Here is a 24,497-nt window from a genome sequence, read left to right as displayed (position 1 = left end):
ACCTTAGCAACCAACAGAACTGTCTCATAGCTAAGCAGTATGATACCATTTAAAACAGTGCTGGAAAATGATTGGATAATCAGGCTATGGGCTAATATTGCTGCTATTGGGCCTAGTTGTAGAGGGGTGGAATTTGTGGATGATATTAAATGATAGATCTGAGCTCTCTGAATTCAGTGTCATTGGTGGTTATTTATTGAGGATGTTCCATTAGCTCTATCTGCTGTGTGTGTGTGTGCCTTTCAGAGTGTTTTATCAGGGAAAGAAATGGCAATCTTGGAGTATCAGCAGATGATCAGAGATTTAAGGGAGAAGCTTCGATCTGCTCAGATGGACTCAGACAAAAGCAACATCATCGCACTGCAACAGGTCAGTCAAATGTTATACACCTAGACATTCTGAGCTACCTACTGTAAGAAAAGTGAAACAAGACGTATTGGCATACATTTAACTGTACACTTTAATTTTATGGTCATTTTTTCATTTTTTCTGCTAGTCCAGGTTGGGTCAGTATTCTAGATTTGAACTTGCCCTGCAAGTTCAAGGGAAAAAAGTATTTGATCCCCTGCTGATATTGTAAGTTTGCCCACTGACAAACAAATGATCAGTCTATAATTTTAATGGTAGGTTAAGTTGAACAGTGAGAGACCAAATAACAACAAAAAAGTTATATAAAATGTCAAAAATGATATAAATTGAATTGCATTTTAATGAGGGAAATAAGTATTCGACCCCTCTGCAAAACATGACTAAGTACTTGGTGGCAAAACCCTTGTTGGCAATCACAGAGGTCAGACCTTTCTTGTAGTTGGCCACCAGGTTTGCACACATCTCAGGAGGGATTTTGTCCCACTCCTCTTTGCAGATCTTCTCCAAGTCATTAAGGTTTCGAGGCTGACGTTTGGCAACTCAAACCTTCAGATCCCTCTACAGATTTTCTATGGGATTAAGGTCTGGAGACTGGCTAGGCCACTCCAGGACCTTAATGTGCTTCTTCTTGAGCCACTCCTTTGTTGCCTTGGCTGTGTGTTTTGGGTCATTGTCATGCTGGAATACACATCTATGACCAATTTTCAATGCCCTGGCTGAGGGAAGGAGGTTCTCACCCAAGATTTGACGGTACATGGCCCCATCCATCGTCCCTTTGATGCGGTGAAGTTGTCCTGTCCCCTTAGCAGAAAAACACCCCAAAGCATAATGTTTGTATGTGGGGATGGTGTTCTTGGGGTCATAGTCAGCATTCCTCCTCCTCCAAACACGGCGAGTTGAGTTGATCCCAAAGAGCTCGATTTTGGTCTCATCTGACCACAACACTTTCACCCAGTTCTCCTCTGAATCATTCAGATGTTCATTGGCAAACTTCAGACGGGCCTGTACATGTGCTTTCTTGAGCAGGGGGACCTTGCGGGCGCTGCAGGATTTCAATCCTTCACGGCGTAGTGTGTTACCAATTGTTTTCTTGGTGGCTATGGTCCCAGCTGCCTTGAGATCATTGACAAGATCCTCCCGTGTAGTTCTTGGCTGATTCCTCACCGTTCTCATGATCATTGCAACTCCACATGGTGAGATCTTGCATAGAGCCCCAGACCGAGGGAGATTGACAGTTCTTTTGTGTTTCTTCCATTTGCGAATAATCGCACCAACTGTTGTCACCTTCTCACCAAACTGTTTGGCGATGGTCTTGTAGCCCATTCCAGCCTTCTACAGTCTTGTCCCTGACATCCTTGGACAGCTCTTTGGTCTTGGCCATGGTGGAGAGTTTGGAATCTGTTTGATTTATTGCTTCTGTGAACAGGTGTCTTTTATACAGGTAACAAACTGAGATTAGGAGCACTCCCTTTAAGAGTGTGCCCCTAATCTCAGCTCGTTACCTGTATAAATGACACCTGGGATCCAGAAATCTCTGATTGAGAGGGGGTTGAATACTTATTTCCCTCATTAAAATGCAATTCAATTTATAACATTTTTGACATGCCTTTTTCTGGATTTTTTTGTTGTTATTCTGTGTCTCATTGTTCAAATTAACCTACCATTAAAATTATAGTCTGAAATTTCTTTGTCAGTGGGCAAACGTACAAAATCAGCAGGGGATCAAATACTTTTTTCCCTCACTGTATATATTCATTAAATATTACATTTTCTTTATAAAAAAAAAACAAAAACAAACTTTTTAATTTTACGATAATAGCTGTGGGACTGAGAAACATTTTTGAACAACATACCATATGAAGGTGAAACATTGATAATTAACGAGGCAGCTTGACATGTGTTTAACTGTAAATTCGAATTTTACGCTCTCTCACATTTTAATCTATTTTGATTTTTAAGCTTTTTAAGGCCTCAACAAATGCAGATATTTTTTTTTCTGCTAGCCCTGTCAGGCATGAAGTCTAGATTTGAACATGCCCTACCAATATTTGTTCTGGCCCCACCACAAAAAATGCTAAAATAATATCTAAAAATATATTAATAATTTTTATTTTTATATACTAAGATTTATTTACAAAATAAATATGTTTTAAATGTGCAATAGTACCTGGACATTAAACAGTTATAAAATCCACAGGCTGCTATGAATTCATAAATCAACTTTTGCTTTAAAACAGTGCCATATGGACCACCTGCTGGTGATGCCAATCAAAAGAGTTTTATGTGTGACGTATTGGGCAATCAAATTTAATTTTGCCCCAGACTCTGTATGGCCAAGGGGTGGTCATCAATATAGGGGATAAACACATAAGAAATGGGGTCCTAACTAGTGTTATGATTGGCAGGAAAATTGTTTTAAGGGGATGGAAGTCGGCTGGAGCACCCTCATTTCAAGAGTGGTGCATGGAGATGGGGAGGGTGGCGGCTTTCAAGGAAGTGTTACGTAGAAGGCTGGGATCTGGGATTCATTTGATGGGAAATGGGGCAGCTATTTTATGTTTTTGGAGGTCTCTCGGGGAGGGGTAGTGGAGAGAAAAGTAAAAAGATTTAAATGTGTGTGATTATTATTATGTGCGCGCTCGTGTGTGTGCATTTGTGTATTTATGTTTTGCTTTTCTTTGTTATCTGTGTGAATCACTAAAAAATGTTAATCAGAAAAAATGTTTAACCCATTCTAATTGAAATTTCTAAGACTATCACAGATCATTCTTGCAATTTTGACAAAACCTCATCTATGTTAGCTATCTTGCCAACTATTTAAATATTACACATTTTTATATAATGTCCAATCCAATTTCAATACAAAATGTATCCATTTGCAAGGCATAAAAACACATGTAAAGTATTTGATCAATAAATGTAAGATTTATTGACTTCACAGCAATGGCCTGGCCTGAAACTCTCTCTCTCTCTCTCTCTCTCTCTCTCTCTCTCTCTCTCTCTCTCTCGTGCAAAAAAGGGTCAATGGGCCATTCTTATTGTTGAGCGGTGCTATTAATCATGACCTAAGATCTAATTCTCAGATCCATTGCCAATGCATTGCCAGTATGTGTTCTTTTTCAAGTCTTTCTCTGTTGTGTATTTGTTTGATGTTTCTTTTGTTGTTTTCTTTTGACACTCATGCTTCATTTCAACTACCTCATTGTCTTCCAAATGTTTTTTTCCCATTCTTGCTCTCTTGTTTATGTCTTGTGCGGGTCAGGTCATTTATGAACTTTGTGGCGTGAGTATATCTGTTTCTCATTTCTCTGTCTGCATTAGCGTTTTACATCTGTCTCTCTTCATCTATCTTTTGCCAAGACTTTCATCATATTTGTTCATCTTATTGTATCCCAATGGGGCTTTAAGGAAGTCACTGACTTTGTGTTTGACTTCAAAAGGCCGTGCAAGAGAGGGACAACCAGATCAAGATGCTGTCAGAACAAGTGGAGCAGTACACTACAGAAATGGAAAAGAACGCTATGCTTATTGAGGAGCTGAAAAAGCCTTTAAAGAAAGATAAAGGTCTGTTTCTATTTGTGTCTGCCAGTGCATAAATTCAGAGTGGTGGTGTTACCTTTAGAAATACTGCAGACATATTTAATCATTTGTGGTACAGTACAGAGGTTAAAAGGATAATTCACCAAAAAAATTAAATTCTCTAATCATTTACTCAACCTCATGCCATCCCAGATGTGTGTGTATGACTTTCTTTCTTCTGTAGAACACTTATTAAGATTTTTAGAAGAATGTTCAGCTCTGTAGGTCCTCACAATGCAATTGAATAGTTACCAGAACTTTGAAGGTCCAAAAATGACATAAAGGAGGCAAAAAAGTAATCCATAAGAGGATAAATCTATATATTCTGAACAATGTTATAGGTGTGGATGAGAAACATCAATATTTAAGGCCTTTTTACTATCAATGTCCACCTTTGACCAGCCCCAAACACTAGGTGACAGAATGTGAAATTAAAGTCAAAGTGTAGACAGTTAAAAAAGGACTTAAATATTGATCTGTTTCTCACCCACACATATCAGATTGTTTCAGAAGCAATGGATTTAACCACTGGAGTCTTGTGGATTACATTTATACTGCCTTGTAGACCTTCATAATTCTGGTCACCATTCACTTGCACTGTACAGACCTACAGAGCTGAAATATTCTTTTAAAAATCTTTGTTTATGTTCTGAAGAAGAAAAATAGTCATACACATCTGGAACGGCATGGAAAATCCACTGGATTTAAAGAAATATTCCTGGTTAAATACACTTGAAGCTTTATTGATAGTAATCTAGGGCATAAGGCCTCACCAATAATTTGTTTCAATAATTTCGACTCATCCCTATGTTTGTAAAATCAAGAAAAATTCACATTTACAGTAATGCACTTAAAATGACAGTCTATGGGGCAAGTCTAAACAACTATCCCACTGTTTCACATATTTTTTTAAATGAATGCCGTATGGTTGTAAATCTCTCTGGAATTGTTGTCTGCAATACTGGCCCCATTCACTTCACAAATCGACCAGTAATCTTTGCTTTGTACATTTTTTTATTTTTTTATTTCTTAAATTGGCAGGCCTCACATCAAGCATGCAGCAGCGTAATCTGGAAGAGTTGAGTGCTAATCTCCAGGCAGCTGAGAGAAGAGCTCTGGAGGCCGAGCGTGCCGCCCAACTGGCAGAGATGGACGCCAGGGATAAAGACAAAGAGCTCAATGACACACATAGCCGTATTCGTCTCTATGAGTCTGTGAGTCTATTAAGCATGTTAATAAATCCCTTAGTACTCACTACTGCAGCCACTAGTGTAGAGGTACAGTTTACTTTTAATTATAGTTTACAATCTACTCTCAGTCTCATATTGATAGTGGCCTATGGGGTAACACTCTCTATGAAGCCCATTTTTATAATCCTTGTAAAGTCATTATAATGCATTAGTAATGTCTCATAATACACCTTATAATATTTTATAACTTTTCATAGGTACTTGTAACCACAATCATAATACATTGTAATACTTGCATATTCATATTTATACCTTAGAGTATAATGCATTATAAAACAAGCAACATCCAATTTTATCTGCAAAAGTTATCATGTATCATATGTATTTGTTATATAATAGGTATGCTTTAAGTAAAGTGGCAAAAACAATATCTTCTTATAAACATCCAAAATATATTTTTACGTTTTTATAAGACATTACAACTCATGCTGGAAATTACATACATTACACCTACACAAAATACGAAATAGCCTATTCAATGTAGATTTGAACCCAAGAATAAAATAAAAATCAATCTGATTCTATACTGGATTCTATTTAATAAATTTAAAGTTTGTGAATCTTATTTGTTATTTTATAAATAACTTCCATTGTATAAGTTTGACTTGTAATGTATGTTGCAAGTTTATGTTATGACTTTTTATAAGAAGATATTGCTTTTGTAACTTAAAGCAGGCAAAGACCACTTATAATATGATCACGTCATCAAGCCTTTTGAGTGTTTTGCTGCTTTTGCATGACAGCACATATACGATTAACTTTATTAGCTTCTGCTGCGCTAAAATTTTATGTTGCTTGTGTTATAATGCATTATACACTTAAGTATAACTATGAATAGGGGAAGTCAAAATGTATTACAACTGTAGTTATAATTATTTATGAAAAGTTATAACTTATTATAAGATGTATTATGATGCATTATGAATGCAGTATAATGCATGTATAATGCCTTTACAATGCATTATAAATATGAGTTTTGTAGAAAGCGTTACCAAACATTTTTGATAATACAACATTTATAAACGTAAATGTAGTTTGTAAAGGGACAATGTACAGCCAGCCGGTCAATATCACAAAATTTACCCTTAAAGGCTGATCAGAAATTGTAACAGGTCTTGCATCACCCTAAAGTGGTTTATTTTTAGATAATGTTAAACTGACTGTACATTATCCCATTTATTTATGGTAAATGGGCATGAAATATTGATTTGAGTTTAAATTATTTTATTATGTTATAAGATAAAGAATGTAGATTGATATGAAAGACATACATTTACCAAAGACATGTAGGATATTGGTTGCCTGGGACAACGGTCAATTATAAAGTTTAGTGGTCATTATACAAAAATATTTGACCACAGAATGCCGTGATTGATCAATTGAATCCAATATTCCAATGAAAATATTTTCTAAAGTATTCATTGTGCAAGTCCCTCTCCACTAATAAAATATTATGTTATACATCCTTAAAGGTTGATTTGGCCTTGAAATATGTCCCCTTATTTAGCAAGGTAAAATACTCCACTGTATTGTAAATTTCAGGGGACGGATGGCTTGGAAGCTGCTATCACTGAGATCAAAGAATGTAAAAACCAGATTAGAGTCCAAGACCATGAGATAGAGACCATGATCAAAGAGATAAACCAGCTAGAGCTGAAAATCAACAACTTAATGGATGAGAATGAAGATCTGAGGGAAAGACTTGGTAAGCTTCAATATTTTTTTTACTCCATAGGAATTCCATAAGGATGGCATTTTGTGCTCTCAATTCCAAAGTCTCAATTCCTTCTCATTTTACTTATACCTACAAAAAAAAAAAAAAATTCACATCCCATATTGATTTTGCTAAATATATATGTGTTATAATCCACATGGGATCATCTTCCCGCTCCAGGATTAAATCCAAAGGAAGAACTGGATTTGACTGAATTCCGGAGATCAAAGGTTTTAAAACAGAGACAGTACAAAGCAGAGAATCAGGTTCTCCTGAAAGAGGTAATGAAGACAGATTCAGGTGATCTTGATGGTCTTGCGACCAGAATGGTCTGGCTTTGGACAGTTGTTCATGGTAAATTTTCTCTGGACATGTGTGACTCCTTAGATTGAGCGTCTCGAGGAGGAAAGACTTGAGCTTAAACAACGCGTCCGTGCCCTGGTCAAGGACAAAGGTGAGACCAAGATGATTTCACCATAACAAGTCTAAAATTCTGTCTTTTGTGACACATTTTGCGATATCACATGAACTTGTATGATATTGGTTTTAGATCTATAAACAAGAATTTAATTTTGAGTAACTTGCATTTTAGACACAATATGGCTAGTTGTTTTGTCTATTTTTGCTTCTCTAATGAAAATAGTTCCAAAAGTGGAGTGAAACGAACTGTGATGTACCAGTGCTGTTATACTAAATATCAGCACTCCGCTTGTCCAATCAGAGGACTAGAACTAGCTGTTTTATCATTTGTAATACTGACACCATATTTTCTTAATTTCAGGCATCTCAGTAGTCAGTTGTTCATTGCTTGATGCGGATGCTGATGAAAGACCCAGCAGATCTTTAAGAGAGAGTCCCAATTCTAGATCTACTGATGAGGAAATCAAAATCAAAGTAAGCCAACATCAGAGAATAAAAACTTAATAGCTTTCTGGTTAAACTTTATTTTACAGTGTCCTTTTTATAGTGTAATTAAATACATAAATACTGAGTAATATTAATTAACAACATGTAATTACTATAGGTTTAGGGTTAGGTTTAGTGTTAGTTTCTTGTAAATATGCATAATTTACTGTTATTAATAAAGATATTACATGTAATATGTATAACAAGAACACTGTAAAATAAAGTGTTACCAGCTTTCTGAACATTTGAATCATTAAAGCTAAGCTAACGACCTGTTTGTTTCTCAGAACGAGCGGCTACAGAAAGAGCTGAGCAACAAAGAGAAAGAACTGGAGCTCAAGAGAATGGAATCTGCACAGTTCAAAGCCAAATGTGAGCTTTATCACTACCTAAACTTGAACGTTTAAAATTCCATGTGGAATTTCATGCCAAGAATATTACTTTCTCTCCCGCAGTGAATGAAATGTTGAATGAGAATAAACAGCTGGAGCAGGGTATGAAGGAGATCCTGCAGGCCATCCAGGACACTCAGAAGAAAATGCCCTCAACAACAAGAGTCAACATTCCAAGCCTGGAGAGACTCGTCAATGTATGTTCACCTGGAGCATTGTGCTCTTTATTGAATTACACTGGTGAATCGGAGAACATTTTGGGGAGAAAATCTTTGGAATTCTGCATAGATTTTGTAAATCTGACAAAACGTGTAAACGAAGCTGAGAGAGTAATAAACTCTTATTGGTAACTTGAACCATTCTAAAAAAAAAAACTTTTTTTTATTTCTTTTAGATTTAAATCTCATTTAAAAACATGTATTTAAAAAAATGGAATTGAGTAGTTGATGTGAAATTTCAAGCAGTTACAGCAGTGTCCTACAGTGTGACATGCTATTCTTCAATTTAAACTACTTCTTTACAATTCTATCAAATTATTTGCACTTTTATATATTATTTTATCCCACACAGGACTTAAAAAAATGTTCATTCAGAAAAGATAAAACCGGTGGGGGATACTGTATATTTTATTTTCTGAGTGACAGGTGTTTTCTGTGAAATCTTAAATGTTGTGTGGACCTAGCAATTACTTATGAACTGAATTGTTATGAGAACATTTTATATAACTTTATCAGTCTTGCATTCTTAAGGATATTCTGTGTAATAATTAGAGGCTGATGGTGGATTTTGAAGATACTGGTAACTAAGGTGGTGGAAAAGTCAGTTAACTGATTAATTGTCTGATAGTTTTTAAAACTGATTTATAAAATGTTAAAACACTTTCTTAGACATTTCTAACTATAACAGGCACAGACATAGACATAGAGGTACAATTGTCCAAAATGAATAAAATCCCAGATGCAATTTATTGTGCAACCATTCAATAATATCCAAAAACCCCCCAAAAAGTTAAAGATTTGTAGCATAACACAGGACTATGAACAAGCCTGAAATACACTTACTTATTTCTGGACTTTTGTTTTGAAGTGACAGGACTTGGTATTTACCAAATTAAGCTTTTAATAGCCTATATATTGTCCAGATTAAGGATTTTGTATTTATATAGACTGTATATATCACCAGACAAGATTTTCTATTATTACTCACAAGATACGAAGTTGGAGATACAATGTATGTGGTGACGGGGCACATTTCCATATAGTTGGGATTTTCTTTTCATGTCCTTGCTTTACTTTAGAACACTTGATTTATCTAATCAAAATAAACACATTTTTTCTAACCGTAGAATCCTCCAGTGCCAGCTAAGGAGGAATAAAATAAACTATCTGCAACTATCAGTATAGATTTTTGCTAATAAAGAATTAATCGTTGACAAAAGTCAATAAAGACTTTTGTCAACGATTAATCAGTAAAACTGATATATCGGTCTAACTCTGTTAATGATAATATTTTTCTCAAGGCTTTGGAGATGAAGTACTCGGAGGGGAAGTTTGATGCAAACCTGCACCATAGAACTCAGGTAGATCAGCTGACCGGCCGTAACGACGAGTTACGACAGGAGATGAAGGCAGCTAGAGAAGAAGCTGCAAACATTCTCAATCAGCTGACGAAAGCTAATGAGAAGGTAGTAACCCAAAATAATAGTGCAAAAAATTCAAACATTTACATTTTTAGTTCAAACATTTTTGAATCAATGTTTGTGTTATTATTTGGCTAGATTGCTCACTTGGAAAGGGAAGTTGAATCAATGAGCAAATCATCTGGTAGTTCCATCCCTCACAAGACATTATCCTTACCTGAAGAGATGATGCCATCTAGTGCTGAGGTCATCAATGCTTTGAATCAGTATATGGTACAACTCCTACAGGTGTGTGTCAGTGAAGTTAATGTATTTCATTTTAAAACAGTAAAGTACATTGTGTTATACAAACAGAAACCTTATATAATAATCAAGAGTTTCTGTAAAGTACATAATATTGAGACTTCAAATATGGATATTTAGGAGATCAAAAACAAGGATGACTCCATCCAGCAGCTTGACTCGGCTTTGGAAGAGTATAAAAGGAAATTTGCCGTGATCCGCCATCAACAAGGACTATTGTACAAGGAGTACCAAAGGTATGTCAGGCCAACAAATTGTGTGGGGGGACAAGTTCCATAATAAATAAAAGCATTATATTTTTTCACCTTGTTTGCTTTGCTTCAGTGAAAGGGAGTCTTGGCAGAAAGAGAGAGACTCTTTTGCAGAGCTGAAATCTAAACTGGAAGAACAAAGGGAGGTGGATGCTGTTAAAATCAAGGAGTACAATGTAAGTCTCTGGAGTTATTCATTTTATGGATGCACCAAATGAGAATGGAGATATGTGTGATAAAGGAATAGTTCACCCAAAAAATTAAAACACGGTCATAATTTTTTAGCCCTCATGTTGTTCTAAACCCATATGACTTGCTTTCTTCAATTATTAAATTGTATAACTATTCAAAATAACCAACATACAGATAGAAAAGGAACATTACGTTTTTAATATATAAAATTAGCCCTCCACTTGTTGGCTTCCTATCAGAACAATGGTGATAATAAAAAAAACAAATCTCTAACATTGATGAATATTTATTATATTGCTACTTTATTATATTACCCATTTCGTTTTTTAAAGGTTATCAGCTACAGTTTGGTTTTTGCATGTCTACTGACCACATAAAGTACCATCAGATCTAGAGTTTAAGAAGATTCTAATTTGTCCACACATCCACACGTCATTCTCACTCGTCTTATTATGTGCTGATTCTCAGCAGTGGATAGAGGCTCTTGAAAAGGACCCGAGAGAGATCAGACAGGAGCTGTCTGAAATGGCACGAAAGATGATGGTTCTCAGGGTGAACGAGAAGTGTCTGACGAGACGTTATACAACTCTGCTGGAGCTAGAGCAGCACTTGAGAAAGGAGAATGACAAACTGAAGGATGACTTAACCCAAATGGAGTCTGCAGTCACAGAAAGGATTGGCTACCTGCAGAGATTCAAGGTATAGCAGCCTTGGTACATCACCTTCAAGTAGCTTAATTCTTTATGTACCAAAAGTCAAGACATGGCAAAAAGATTATAATTCATAATGTGGATAACATGCAATTTACAGACAAAGGAAATATAGGGTTTATTGATAGAATTATATTATCAGCTTCCCATATCAGCATCATCAATGCCAATAACAAAACAATTATTTAGTTTTCAATGGTTATGCAAGGTTACACAAAATTATTCCAAATATATGGCAATTTCTTAATGTAAACTTGCTTTGCCCTCAGGAAATGGCAGCTTTCAAAATGGCAGCCCTGCAGAAATCCCTTGATAATAGTGTTCCTGCCTCAGAGCTGGAGAGAGCCAACAAACAATACACTGAGCTCACTATCAAGTATCGAAACCTCCTGCAGAAAGACAATCACCTCGTTCAGAAGACAACCACCCTGGAGCATCTTGAGGTAAATCTTCTGCAAGTTTGATTAAGAAACACGAGGCCTATTTATTAATTTTTTCTTTACCATACTCTCCTTTGATTTCAGAAAGAGAATGTCTCTTTATATGAGCGCATTAGTTCCAACAATAAAGAGCTTGAGATCACCAAGGAAAAGCTTCACACTTTGGAGCAGGCCTGGGAAAACATCAGCACAAGTGGTAAACTTCTCTATTAATTAATTACATTAATATAGGTCATAATTAGGGTTGTGTATGGAATTGCTATAATGTTCTCAGGTTGACCTGTTGCCCATGACCTTATGCATTTATAGGAGCTTTGATAATTTTTGTTGACGTTGAACGTCTGGTCCCCACAGGTGGTGAGAACAGTATGGACAAAGCAGCCAAAGCCCTGGCCAATAGTGAGATCATATCCGTGTCCAGACGCATCACTACACTGGAGATGAAGGAGCTGAATGAACGACAGAGAGCCGAGCACGCTCAGATGATGTACGAGCACCTGAGGAACTCCCTCAAACTGGTGGAAGAGCGCAACTTTGAGCTGGAAACCAAGTTTGCTGAGGTGGGACTGAAAGAGACCAGGGCTGTTGCTTCAGAATCTAGAGACCAGTTCCTCTTATTATCTGAAGAAAAGTGTCCCTACATGATCCGTTGGGTCAAATATAACCCAAATTTAAATGTACAGAACATTAATTAATTAATTAAACTTAATTTAATTACATTTTAACAAATTCCTATGTTTTTACCTGTAAAAAAAATACATGTGTGTAGGTTTTTGTAAGCGTATGCACAAATATGTTAGCATATTTTATTTGTTTACTGTCACTGGGGAAACAATAACGGATAAATACACATTTTATTTGTCACCACAACTGTAAATGCTGTCTATACCATTATTACATTTATGCTAAAGCATAATATGCTAACGCTTTGTCATAAACACATTTTTAGTGCTTATTTGTTTCTGGGTTTAGCTCACAAAGATAAACCTGGAGGCTCAGCGAATGGAGTGTGAGCTCAGGGATGAGCTGGCTGACAGCGTCAGTAAACACATCAGCAACGCAGATCGGAAGCGAATCACCGAACTGGAGAAAACAGAGGCTGAACTGCGGATCGAAGCATCCAAGTAAGTGTGATCACACATACACATGTAAAGTGTGTATCCCACAGTGTATTCTGTGCAGGAATCAAGACTCTGTAACATTATATTTGCAAAATACACTCTAGCCAGGTCTCCTAAGCAACCAAATTGGCCCGGTTGGTAGGGAGGGTAGAGTCATACGGGGTAACCTCCTCGTGGTCGCGATTAGTGGTTCTCGCTCTCAGATGGGTGCATGAAAGTTGTGCATGGATCTTGGAGAATTGCATAAGCCTCTACGTGCAGAGTCTCCGTGGTGTCAAACACAGCGAGACTCATGATAAGATGCACGGATTGACAGTCTCAGAAGTGGAGGCAACTGAGACTTGTCCTTCGCCACCCAGACAGAAGTGAGTAACCGTGCCACCACGAGGACCTATTAAGTAGAGGGAATTGGGCATTCCAAATTGGGGAGAAAAGGGGATAAAAATTAAAAAAATTATACTGAAACAAAATTCTGTATCTGCAGATTGCGAGAGGTATCGGATGTGGCGAAAATGCAGGTGTGCACTCTGGAAGCCAGACAGCAATCAAGAGAGAAAGAGGTAGAGAGCCTGAGGAGACAGGTCTTAGACTACCAGGTATGATTTTATTCTTTGTAAGAAATAAACATAAAAGGTATATTGTGGTTCATCCAAAAAAAAAAAAAAAAAAAGCACTCCCACTCATATTATTCCTAACCCATATGACTTATTTTCTTCTATGAAGCATAAAAGGTGAAGAATATTTGTGCAGTTATTTTCCATTCAAAGAAAGCAGACAGTGACCTGAGGCTATCAGGCTCCAAGAATGCACCGCAAAAGTACTATCAAAGTTGTCCACATGACTTTTGCGCTATATTCAAAGTCATCAGAAGCCACACAATAGCTTTATTTGAGAAATATAAAAAAAGTCCTTAATCACTGCTAATCTTTCCCTAAGATGTAGCACTCAAATATAATTTGTTTCTTTATTCAAAGAGCAATTTTCACTTGGGTAGCCTCTTCATTAGGACTGGATTAAAAATATAGATTTTTCGATGCATTGCGATCTTCCTTTGAACGTTCTCGATTCTTAAAGGGCTTGTTCACCCAAAAATGAAAATTGTCTCATTATTAACTCACCCTCATGCCATCCCAGATATGTATGACTTTCTCCCTTCTGCTGAACACAAACAAAGATTTTTAGAAGAATATCTCAAGTCTGTAGGTCCCTCTACCATCTACAATGCAAGTAAAACACTTGGATATGCAACCAAATTTCTGCTTTGCGACTAAAATATCTGTGATTAGCCACTGGCTGTTAAAACTTTCAAATCTCACTCACCCATGGTTGGGTAGTATAATGACAAAGAAGTTTAGCATCATGATCCTTTCACTGCCTGTTAAGAGTAAAAGTTCGGTTTGACTCGTTCTGTGTGTCCAAAGATGAAATCCCCACAATCTGTATGTCCTTGGATTATGTATTTTGTTTAATACCCTCAGTTGAGATCACCTGTCAGTTGTTGATTAAAAGCACACAAAAAAAGAAACATTTAATTCTAATTACACATAGCATGTATGTAAAAGTTGTAAAGACCACTCACATAAATATGCGCTCACTGGCTGATGTGGTAGTCTTAAAGAGACTCAAAATATCAAATGTAAATATTTGTAAATAGTATGTTACTATTTTATGCACGTAAACAATAAACATGTAACAACATTTTTTATATTTGCAATTTCAGGGGGCCTGGGTAGCTCAGCGAGTAAAGACGCTGTTTACCACCCCTGAAGTCGCGAGTTTAAATCCAGGGCGTGCTGAGTGACTCCAGCCAGGTCTCCTAAGCAATCAAATTGACCCGGTTGCTAGGGAGGGTAGGGTCACATGGGGTAATCTCCTTGTGATCGCTATAGTGTGGTTCACGCGTGGTGAGTTGTGAGTGGATGCTGCGGAGAATAGCGTGAACCCTCCACACGCGCTATGTCTCTGCGGTAACATGCTCAACAAGCCACGTGATAAGATGTGCGGGTTGACGGTCTCAGACACGGAGGCAACAATAATAATAATTAAAATAATATTTGCAATTTTAAATTCAGCTACAATGTGACCAATATGATAATATATCCTATTATTAAAATATGAGAATATCCTAATTGCACATCCCTTTATCAGGCTCAGTCTGATGAGAAAGCCCTCATCGCCAAACTCCACCAGCACATCGTTGCCATCCAGCTGAGCGAGACCACTGCCATCAGCCGACTAGAGGCTGCTACTGTGCGCCTGCAGAAACTTGAGGCGCAAAAGCTTCGGGCTGAACAGCAGCTTGATGCCCAGCAGCAGGCGCTGTGGCACGCGAGACAGGAGGGTCACCAACGAGCCAGACATCTACGCCACACCATCCAGGCCCTCCGCAGACAGTTCTCCGGAGCCCTGCCACTGGCCCAACAAGAGAAGTTTTCCAGCACAATGCTGCACCTGCAGGAGGACAGGGCAAGAGCCAGGGAGGAGGCACAGAAGGCAGAGGAGGAAAGGAGGAGAGCAGAGGGGAAAGCACAAGAACTGGAGCTCAAGCTGAAGGGGTTGGAAGAGCTTATAGCAACACTGAAGGATGCCAGAGGAGCTCAGAAAGTAGGTTGACTGATTGTGGTAATGAGTTTGATGATGAGATTTAAATTAATTCAGGATTTTGCAGTGGCCCCAAATAAGAACATGAACTCTTTTGGACACTTGTCTGAATGTCAGTGCATTATGTAGAAAATATCATACCAAGTGGCATCTGTAAATAAATGGTGCTAGACATTTTCTCAAAACAAGCTGCACTTTTCTGAGTCATTTTTCCAGTGACTTGGAATGATCAGACATCTTTTTGTGAAATGTTTAGCTTGAAAAGTCTGTACAAATACCTTTTCTTTCCCCCTAAAATCTTTTTTCACTTTGGTTAATGCAAAATAATGAGCTTGATCCTTCCTGTCTTGATATTTTAATGAACTTGCTTGTGTTTTTCCTACTAAAATGCACTGGAAAGTATTCACATTTAAATCAAGTTACTTATCTGAAGGAAATTTGTACACTCAGTGACAAAGTTTAAAATGTGTCAACTCCTGTAGGTAAGTGAGTGGCATAAGAAGCTAGAAGATTTTCGTCTTGTGGAAATGAGGCAGTGCAGAGAGCTCGGTGCCCAGAGAGAAGAGATCAAGTACCTGAAGAACATTGCGGCAGAACAGGAACGCACCATCAGTGGCCTGGAAGAGGAGCTGGTGCAACAGAATAATGTAAGACCTCCTTCTACAAGCATCATATAGATATTTTGCCTTAGTCTTTCCATAGAATTTACATTCATACATAATTTCTGCAGTGATATTTAATTGTTCGTTTTTCTTGGGTCAGTTACTTGAGGAGCAGCAGATGATCTGGGATCAGAGGGAGGTGGAATTGGAGCGCCAACTCGATACCTATGAGAAACAGCAGAATAAAATCCTAAACACAGCTCAGAAGGTGCCTTAAATATTTCCATCAGCTCTGATTTGTATGTCAAATACAGGAAGCAAATATTTTTTAGAGATCTTTTATTATAATTTGTACACAAGCATACTTTTAATTTCACAACCCCAGATGATTGTTCTTTGTTCAGAGTGTATTACTGTACTCTGTTAAATGGGCAACTAAAATGCAGTTTAACTCCTTTTAATTTGTGCTTTAATTTGTGCTTTTATCCGGATTTAGTTTGAAGAAGCCACCGGCTCTCTTCCAGATCCAAATCAGCCCTTGGCCCACCAGTTAGACTACGCTCTTGGGAAAATCAAGGAGCATGTTCGTATCATCCTTGAGACAAAAGCCACTTACAAAGTTCTGGAAGAGGTACTTCCTCTTCTCTGCTCATCATAGTTTGATCATGTGATATTCTACATAAGTCATTAGATGAATTTAAAGTGATACCAATACATCAATCATGAAGTGCATGTTTAAAATTAAATTTAAACCCTTAAACCCTACAGATAGAAAAGGAACATTATGTTTTTAATATATAAAATTAGCCCTCCACTTGTTGGCTTCCAATCAGAACAATGGTGATAATAAAAAAAAAAAATCTCTAACATTGATGAATATTTATTATATTGCTACTTTATTATATTACCCATTTCGTTTATAACCCTTAAATGCATTGGTGTTTCACCAAACATTATTACATACTCGGGTCTTTAGCGACCCAGCACATATGGATCTACATATAGTGTCACATTTTCAAATAAAATTCATGAAAATTAGAAAATAATAGAATAGAATATATTCTGATATATTTTGATGTGTAGTTTTTCATATATCAAAGAGATGACACAACACATCTAGAACAGGATTCATTACTTTCAAACTGAAATTTCATGAGACGCAACTGGCTGTCAAATACATATTGAGGAGCACATAACACATAAACTACACATGAGTCTAAACAGATAAAGCACAACTTGCATAATCTCAGTAGTCCTCACAAATGACAATAAACATATCATACATTTCACTTGTTACACTTGCTATACTTCCACTTTGCTGCTTCATCAAATAGCAACATCAAATGTAAATCAAGCCAATCATTGAAACAACAGCACCACCTTGAGTAATAAATAGCATGTATAGCATAAATAATATGTATGTGGAATACTGATCATTTAACATTGTCACACAGAAAATCAACTTGATATAGTGCTCATTTGTTTTAATATAGTACTCATTTATCATGTAATAAACTAAGAAATATATATCCTGTGATAGTAATTTATATATGAAATAATAATAATAAACATATGTTTTGTGGAAGTGCAAAAAAAGTGACACCATTACATATCTAGGGCCTTTAATGACCGTTTATACTTTTTGTAAATTATTTGTTTTAAAAAATATATTTTACTTTATTGTTGCAATTTGTTTTTTTACACCATTCAATAGAGAAAGATTTAGGAATACAAAATATGTGTTGGTATAACTCAAAAAAATGGATGAGGTACAGGGTGTGGAATGAGGTCTCGGGTCACTCAAGACCAAACTAATGCATTAAAGAGGCTCACAAAACTATTGAATGATCAAAACAATGCAATTTTTCCATAATGCCTTTGGTTGTTCAGCAAAGAAAAGTTTGCATTACCATATCGTGATGTTTGAGTAGAAGCTGAAGGAAAAAGATGCAGCCTTGTGGACGGCAGAACAGAACATCTTATCCCGAGACAAAGTGATCAATGAACTGAGGCTCCGCCTACCAGCCGCTGCAGAGAGAGAGAAGCTCCTGGCTGACCTGAGCAACCAGGAGGACTCCGAGAGCCAGCCTGCCCTGAAGGTCGCCCACCAGACCATCAACAACCTGCAGGGCCGCCTGGATCAGAAAGAGGAAGTTCTCAAGAAGTACCGGAACCTGTTAGCAAAGGCCCGACAGGTGCTTAATGACTTTTTCAGTTAGCTTTTAATATTACTTACCATATGAGGGATAATTGTTTGGAATTACACAATGTAGCCAAATGTGAGCAAATATTATAATTATTTTCTTTCTGTTCCTCTAACAGGAGCAGGAGGAGATGGCCAAAAGGCATGAGGAGGATGTCAGGACCCTGCATCAGAAACTGGACATTTACATGGACACATCACTGGACAGCTTCAAACAGACTGCACTGGTAAATTTTATAAAGAGTGTTCTTTGTAAAACTACAATACCAGATAGCATGTCTGAAATGGTCTCCTGTGCTCAGGAAGCCACATCTTAAATATAAAAGTGATGACTTTGTAAGATGTGTTCGTGGATCCACTAGATAGACTTAGTGCTACAGTCTTATAAAACCTATAATTTCCCTTTAACTTCAGTGAAATCGTGCTCAACTTGCATTGGCTTTATCCTTCATTAGGAGCTAATGAAGAAACCCACCATCACTGTACCGACCTCTAAGCACCTGGTGCGGTTGGCAGAAATGGAACAGATGGTGGCTGAGCAAGACAATTCCCTCTCCTCTCTGACACACAAGCTAAAGATCGTCAATGCAGAACTGGACCAACAGAGACAGTTGACAGCTGCACATGCCATGGAACATGCAGCAGAAACAGCCAGGTAAATCAGATAATGCAATCTCTAATTAAATAGAGGCTAACCAAATTTAGTTTTACATAGAACAAAAAATCTGAGAAAAATATTGATTTGTTTGATCAATTTATGTTCTTTTAATTCAAAGACTGGAGGAAAGACATGCTGTCCAAATGAAACGCCTGTCACAGGAGGCTGAAGAGCTGAGAGCACAGCTCACGCAGATGGAAAAAGAACTCCATTATCTCCACACTGAGCTTGAGGCCCAGAAAGAGGCAAACGTCAGGTCACCATCCAACACCATGAAGAACCTTGTGGAGCATCTAAAGACTCAGCTGACCATCAAAGAGAAACAGCTAAAGGTACCATACAGTGGATTAAGTGGAATTTTTCTGGATGTTTTTATTGATGGTTTGCATGTGACCATGACTAAGATCAGTGTTTGATTCCTCATCCGCAGGCTCTCAGTAAAGCTCTCTTGGAACTGCGCGCAGAGTTGACATCTCAAGCAGAACAGCAGATCATTGCCAGTGCTGCTCAGAAGGAAGAGGCCCTCAATGTTCAGCAGATTGTCGACAAGCAAACCAAAGAGCTGAGGGTAAACCATTTAAAAGCAGTAATGACTTTTCCATGGATGACAAAGATAACCGTAAAACACAAAATCCTTACACTAATCCTAAACCTGTACATAAGGGGCCTTTGACACACAACACATTCTTGGTTTAAAAACAGTTAGACACATTGCTGCAGAATGGAATAGAACACAGTAGTATGAGACACATTTGAAGTTTACTTCTTGTCACTTGACAAAACGTCTTAAATATGCAGCTCCTATGGAGCTAGATGCTGAAAAAAAGGTCTCAGATGTCCATCTAGCATGTTTACATAGACTGACAATAAAGAAATAGTACAAGAGAGGGTCCTGCATGAACTGGCCCTTAAGCTGACCCCAAAACCTAACCTAAAGATTCTATTCTAAACTCTTACCTTAACCCAAAACTCTTGAGACCCTAAGACCACTAAAGTCAGCACTAAATACAGGTCTAAATGGGGTCTAAAACATTTTGTGATCGGATCACAAAAACCACATATGGAGGTAGTCAAAAACGCATGTAATCACGTTGCATTTGAGGTGTAAACCCCCCCAAAAAAGGTGTAAACCCCTCACATGTCAATCAACCGCTGTGCTTAAATAAGGGTTTAAACTTTGCCAGTTACTAGAGGCTTTAAAAGGAAAAAAATAATTGTGATCTGAAAATTTGAAAAAGCAAATACATACACAGTGGTTTGAACTTCACAGGTCTTTTCTGATATCAAAGTCATACAGGGACACAAATGAAATGCATGAACATCTGAAGCTCCTTTAATATAGGTACTTCACTAAAAGTACAGAGATTTGTTGTGTTTTTGCTTAGATGCACCTGCGAGAAACAGCAAGCCGGTTTTATTCACACTTTTTTGTCTTTTATGATTTTTTTTGCGGTTTATTATCATGCAGACATATTGATTGATGTCGTCATGAAACTAAGACCCTCTGCTTGAAATCTGAACAAAAGAAATTACATTAAATGCATTAGCGATCAGGTGTAAACAGCGATGTGTCTCATCTGACCATTCGTTCTCAGATCACCTCTTCACGCATCTTAATTCCAGGTGTAGACAGTGTCTCTAACCCTAACCTACAAACTTTGTTTATAAAAATATAATATCCCTGTGTTTCTTTTCAGGCATGTGTGAGGGACCTCAATGAAGAGCTTCAGGGAGCTAAGGAGGGTGTACGAGCAGCAAAAGCCAGAGAAAACTCCCTGAGAGAAGAACTGGAGAGCTTGAACAAAGATCTTCAGAGGAGCCAGAAGACTCAGAACAAACTGCAGGGTGAAAAAGAGGCCCTGGAGGACCAGCTGATTGAGCTCAAAAAGAAGGTTGAGAGGCTCAGCAATGGCCTACAGGTCAGACCGTTAATATGTTTTTTTATGTTGTTGTTATTATTATTATTATTATTATTAGTGTGGTTTGTATCTGTCCAGCGCCATGATAGTTCAGCCAAAAATAAAAATTCCGTAATTATTTATGCACCCTCATCTTGTTCCATACTTGATTTTCCATAAAATGAAAGTGGATGACTGAAGGCCCAGCTATACTTTAAGTTTTTCTGCATTTGGTATCGGATTGCACCCGGTTGACTGCGTTGCCTTTCAAAGTATACTTTTTGATTGAGAGCGATTATGGACGGGTTCGACATATGCCCACTAGAACTGCTTTGTGATACTTGTGATTACTTGAACAACATTAGAGTAAATGATAACAGAATTTTCATTTTTGGCTGAACTGACCCTTTACGGTCTTTGTGTTTGTACCAAAGTGGCTCAAAAACACATGGACAGTGAGTCAGCAGCCTTTTCTCTGGAAACTAAGGGCTTTTTCACAGTGTCTGTATGAATGGAGCACTTCTATTATGGCAGTGAATGCGTCTAGACACCATTGTGCAGCTCCTTGCTCTAATCAGTATTTGTGTCCCCTAGGAGAACATAAACAGAGGCTTAATTACACATTTGCTCCACTCATGCATGCAGCAGTGATGTTTGCATGGAATTTTCACAATAACATTGTGTCATTACATGCAGCTCCACAAAATATTTGCACTTTAAGTACACTGTTCATTAGAATTACACTACAGGTTCATAAGTTTAGGGTCACTTACTCATTCTTTATTTATTTTTTATTTATTTATTTTATTTGAGATATTGCTAAATATATAATAACAAATAATACATGACAATAAAAATAAGTGTTATAAGGATATGTTTCTTAAATGTGTCTCTGTTTTATGCATGTTTATTTGGTGTGTATGTGTAGGCTCAGGTTGAGAGTGATGGTCCCACTGTAGAAGCTCTGCAGAAAAAGATCCGTAAGTTAGAGCAGGAAATGGACAGGAAGAGTGTCTCAGAGCCCACAGACAAAAGGACTGTACTGAAGGAAGACAAGGTGAACAACAATCTTACTGTATACATCAATGTTACAGAAAAAGACCTCTCCTTCATAAGGGTCACTACATCTTTTCAAAAGTTTTTATTTGTGCTTGTTAGAGAATATGTTATCATTTCTGTTTTGACTGTCAAAAACCTGAGACATAGAGGTATGAAACAGGTATGAATTTTCATGCATTGCATTTATAGACTGTTTTTGTATTTGCAGTCCTCTAAAGAAGAAATTGTGAGGTGGGAGGAGGGTAAAAAGTGGCAAGCCAGGATGGAGAAGGTGCGTAATGTTCTCAAGGAGAAGGAAAAGGAAACGGATTGTCTGTCCAAACAATTAGCAACCGTCAAAGAACTTTATGGCAGGTCAGTGCCATGATACTTAGTACTTAAATTTGTTTGATAAATGTTAACATTGGACTTTAATATTTAGTAGAGTAGTGGGATTAAAAGAAAGATTTCCGATCACTTATTTACTGTATGTTTTCTGATGTTCATGAAGATTGGAGCAGGAGAAAGTGAGCCTGCAGAAGAAACTCAAGACTAGAGGAGTGACGGCAGACCAGGTTGTTGGTGCACGGACCCTCGAGGTGGACAGGGAGGTTGAGGAACTGAAAACAAGAAATGCTGAATTGGAGCAGAAAATCAAATTCATAAAGTATGATCTGCTATTTTTGGTTTCCATCCCTAAAACTCTTCAAAAGCCATCAACTTTCATTGTGTTCATCATTGTCAATAGTGTTTACTTCATAAAAATTTGCTTTTTTGTTGATTGGAATTGAAAAATGTAGTTATTTTTAAGTAATTTGAATGTGTCCGGTTGGTGGTTTAGGCAGCAGCAGGCTTTACCGCGTGATGCTGCAATGGAGGACATCACCATCCGGAACCGTTATCTTGAGGAGAAACTTCACTCCTTGGAGAACCAACTGTCCAAGGAGCCCCCATCCAGACCTTCTGTAGGTGCAACTTCCTAAATTGCAATTAAACATCTTGCCAATAAATGTCACCCATCTCTGTTCACTAAATTCACTCTCACACTTCCTTTTAACCCTCTTTCTTTCTCCATATCTCCTTTCCTCCTCTGATAATGAAGGACAAACATGTGGCATCACCATCTCATCTTGGTTTGTCCTTAAACGTTGTTTGTCCTATGACTTTCGATGTCAGTGAATCCGAACAAACTCAGTCCTCTTTATTAACAAACAAAATCTCTGAATCAAAAGACAGAGTAACTGAAAGGAAAATGGCAGACAAAGAAACTCAAACTTACTTCAGAACAATAGATCTAAGTGCAACTGAAGAAAGCAGAGCAGAGGAAAATGAAGACAAATCAGTGACTGTAGGGAAGAGTGCTGAAAATGTAGCAGAAGATTTGTTGAACACTGACAAAAGTGAACGAGAAGAAGCAAATCATAAAGATGGATCTGTTGATAAAGAAATACCAGATGAGTCTCTGTGTCAAGAGTATATAGCAGCTGAACTCAAGATTGTTGGTGAGGAGATGATGGACAAGGCTTCAGGAGATGATAAACTAGAAGGTAGCAGTCAGACAGAGCCAGAGATGACAAAACATTTTGAGGATTACCAACAAGAGGGAGAGAAGGAACAAGAACATGATGAATCTGAAGAACACCATGCTCAGACATTCAAATCTGAATGTGAACCGAAATAGGATTTGAAAACATCTGCAGCACCTGAAAAGTGCCAAGAAAATGAAAAAGCTCTCACCAGGGAGAAGACCTCTAATTCAAAACAGACGTCTGAGGAACCAATGGCCGAGGAGAAAACCAAGTCCTTTGTCACAGAGCCAGATCCTTTGTCGATCCAAGCGCTATTTTAAGTGCAGACTTTTAAGGTTCCCTTACTAAGGAACTAAACACAGATTTGACTAAGAATGAACTTGATGTGACCGACAGCATTCTTGGGCCATTAGAATCAGAAGCTACATTCCATTGTTACAAAGAACAGACAAAGAATAGCAAAATGAAAGTTTGAAAATCTCACAAGGTACCTTACGCAGTGGTCCATAGGATTTCCCAGCTAAATGCTTCTGTAAAGTTTCCAGTTGCCCACACTATAGTTGTGCTGGTTTTCAGCTTGTGATTTTATGGATTTGTGTCTGCATTTGTGCTAGAGGTTGACCGATAGTGTATTTTGGCAATAATTATAACTAAGATGGTGGAAAAGACCTATAACTGATTAATCAGCCAATAGTTTTAAAAATTGATTTATTTAATATTGAAACCTTTTCTTAGCCTTTTCTAACTATGACAGGCTCAGACATAGAAGCTTCAAGAGCTCAAAATGAATAATATCCTTGATGCAGTTTATTGTGCAACGAAAATCAAGTTTCCATATAGTTGCATTTTTCCTTTCATGCACTCGCTGTAATTTAGAACACTTGATTTTGAAAAATTACAGAATTTTCATTGAAGTGAGGAATAAAATAAGGATGAATATTGTCAGTCAGAGTTTTTATTTTACCATAGAACCAAGTTGTTCTAACTCAGTGCTGGCTAAGAAGGAATAAATTAAACCATCTGCATAGGGGGGCCTGGGTAGCTCAGCAAGTAAAGACGCTGACTACCACACCTGGAGTCGCAAATTCGAATCCAGGGCGTG

General features: G+C 37.5%; 1 protein-coding gene across 1 annotated transcript in view; it reads left to right on the top strand.

Annotated features, from left to right (window-relative positions):
• Nucleotides 1–24,497, top strand: part of LOC127640453 (centrosomal protein of 290 kDa) — a 39,526-nt gene that overhangs the window by 11,663 nt on the left and 3,366 nt on the right. The window contains exons 11-43 of the mRNA XM_052123037.1: nucleotides 247–369; nucleotides 3,810–3,933; nucleotides 4,990–5,162; nucleotides 6,741–6,903; nucleotides 7,093–7,193; nucleotides 7,300–7,366; nucleotides 7,694–7,806; nucleotides 8,106–8,190; nucleotides 8,274–8,407; nucleotides 9,730–9,894; nucleotides 9,988–10,137; nucleotides 10,273–10,388; nucleotides 10,477–10,579; nucleotides 11,064–11,294; nucleotides 11,575–11,748; nucleotides 11,830–11,941; nucleotides 12,100–12,305; nucleotides 12,718–12,869; nucleotides 13,351–13,462; nucleotides 15,015–15,470; nucleotides 15,950–16,114; nucleotides 16,230–16,337; nucleotides 16,566–16,700; nucleotides 18,001–18,264; nucleotides 18,392–18,499; nucleotides 18,728–18,927; nucleotides 19,049–19,262; nucleotides 19,361–19,498; nucleotides 20,628–20,849; nucleotides 21,757–21,885; nucleotides 22,096–22,241; nucleotides 22,378–22,533; nucleotides 22,708–22,831. Of these exons, the coding sequence (XP_051978997.1) occupies nucleotides 247–369; nucleotides 3,810–3,933; nucleotides 4,990–5,162; nucleotides 6,741–6,903; nucleotides 7,093–7,193; nucleotides 7,300–7,366; nucleotides 7,694–7,806; nucleotides 8,106–8,190; nucleotides 8,274–8,407; nucleotides 9,730–9,894; nucleotides 9,988–10,137; nucleotides 10,273–10,388; nucleotides 10,477–10,579; nucleotides 11,064–11,294; nucleotides 11,575–11,748; nucleotides 11,830–11,941; nucleotides 12,100–12,305; nucleotides 12,718–12,869; nucleotides 13,351–13,462; nucleotides 15,015–15,470; nucleotides 15,950–16,114; nucleotides 16,230–16,337; nucleotides 16,566–16,700; nucleotides 18,001–18,264; nucleotides 18,392–18,499; nucleotides 18,728–18,927; nucleotides 19,049–19,262; nucleotides 19,361–19,498; nucleotides 20,628–20,849; nucleotides 21,757–21,885; nucleotides 22,096–22,241; nucleotides 22,378–22,533; nucleotides 22,708–22,831 (5,169 nt within the window). The remainder of the gene's footprint in view (nucleotides 1–246; nucleotides 370–3,809; nucleotides 3,934–4,989; nucleotides 5,163–6,740; nucleotides 6,904–7,092; nucleotides 7,194–7,299; nucleotides 7,367–7,693; nucleotides 7,807–8,105; nucleotides 8,191–8,273; nucleotides 8,408–9,729; nucleotides 9,895–9,987; nucleotides 10,138–10,272; nucleotides 10,389–10,476; nucleotides 10,580–11,063; nucleotides 11,295–11,574; nucleotides 11,749–11,829; nucleotides 11,942–12,099; nucleotides 12,306–12,717; nucleotides 12,870–13,350; nucleotides 13,463–15,014; nucleotides 15,471–15,949; nucleotides 16,115–16,229; nucleotides 16,338–16,565; nucleotides 16,701–18,000; nucleotides 18,265–18,391; nucleotides 18,500–18,727; nucleotides 18,928–19,048; nucleotides 19,263–19,360; nucleotides 19,499–20,627; nucleotides 20,850–21,756; nucleotides 21,886–22,095; nucleotides 22,242–22,377; nucleotides 22,534–22,707; nucleotides 22,832–24,497) is intronic.

This window comes from Xyrauchen texanus, chromosome 49, assembly GCF_025860055.1.
Source record: "Xyrauchen texanus isolate HMW12.3.18 chromosome 49, RBS_HiC_50CHRs, whole genome shotgun sequence".
Classification (NCBI taxonomy): Eukaryota; Metazoa; Chordata; class Actinopteri; order Cypriniformes; family Catostomidae; genus Xyrauchen; species Xyrauchen texanus.
Note: the sequence above shows the minus strand (reverse complement) of the source record. Positions and strands in the feature narration are given on the sequence as shown.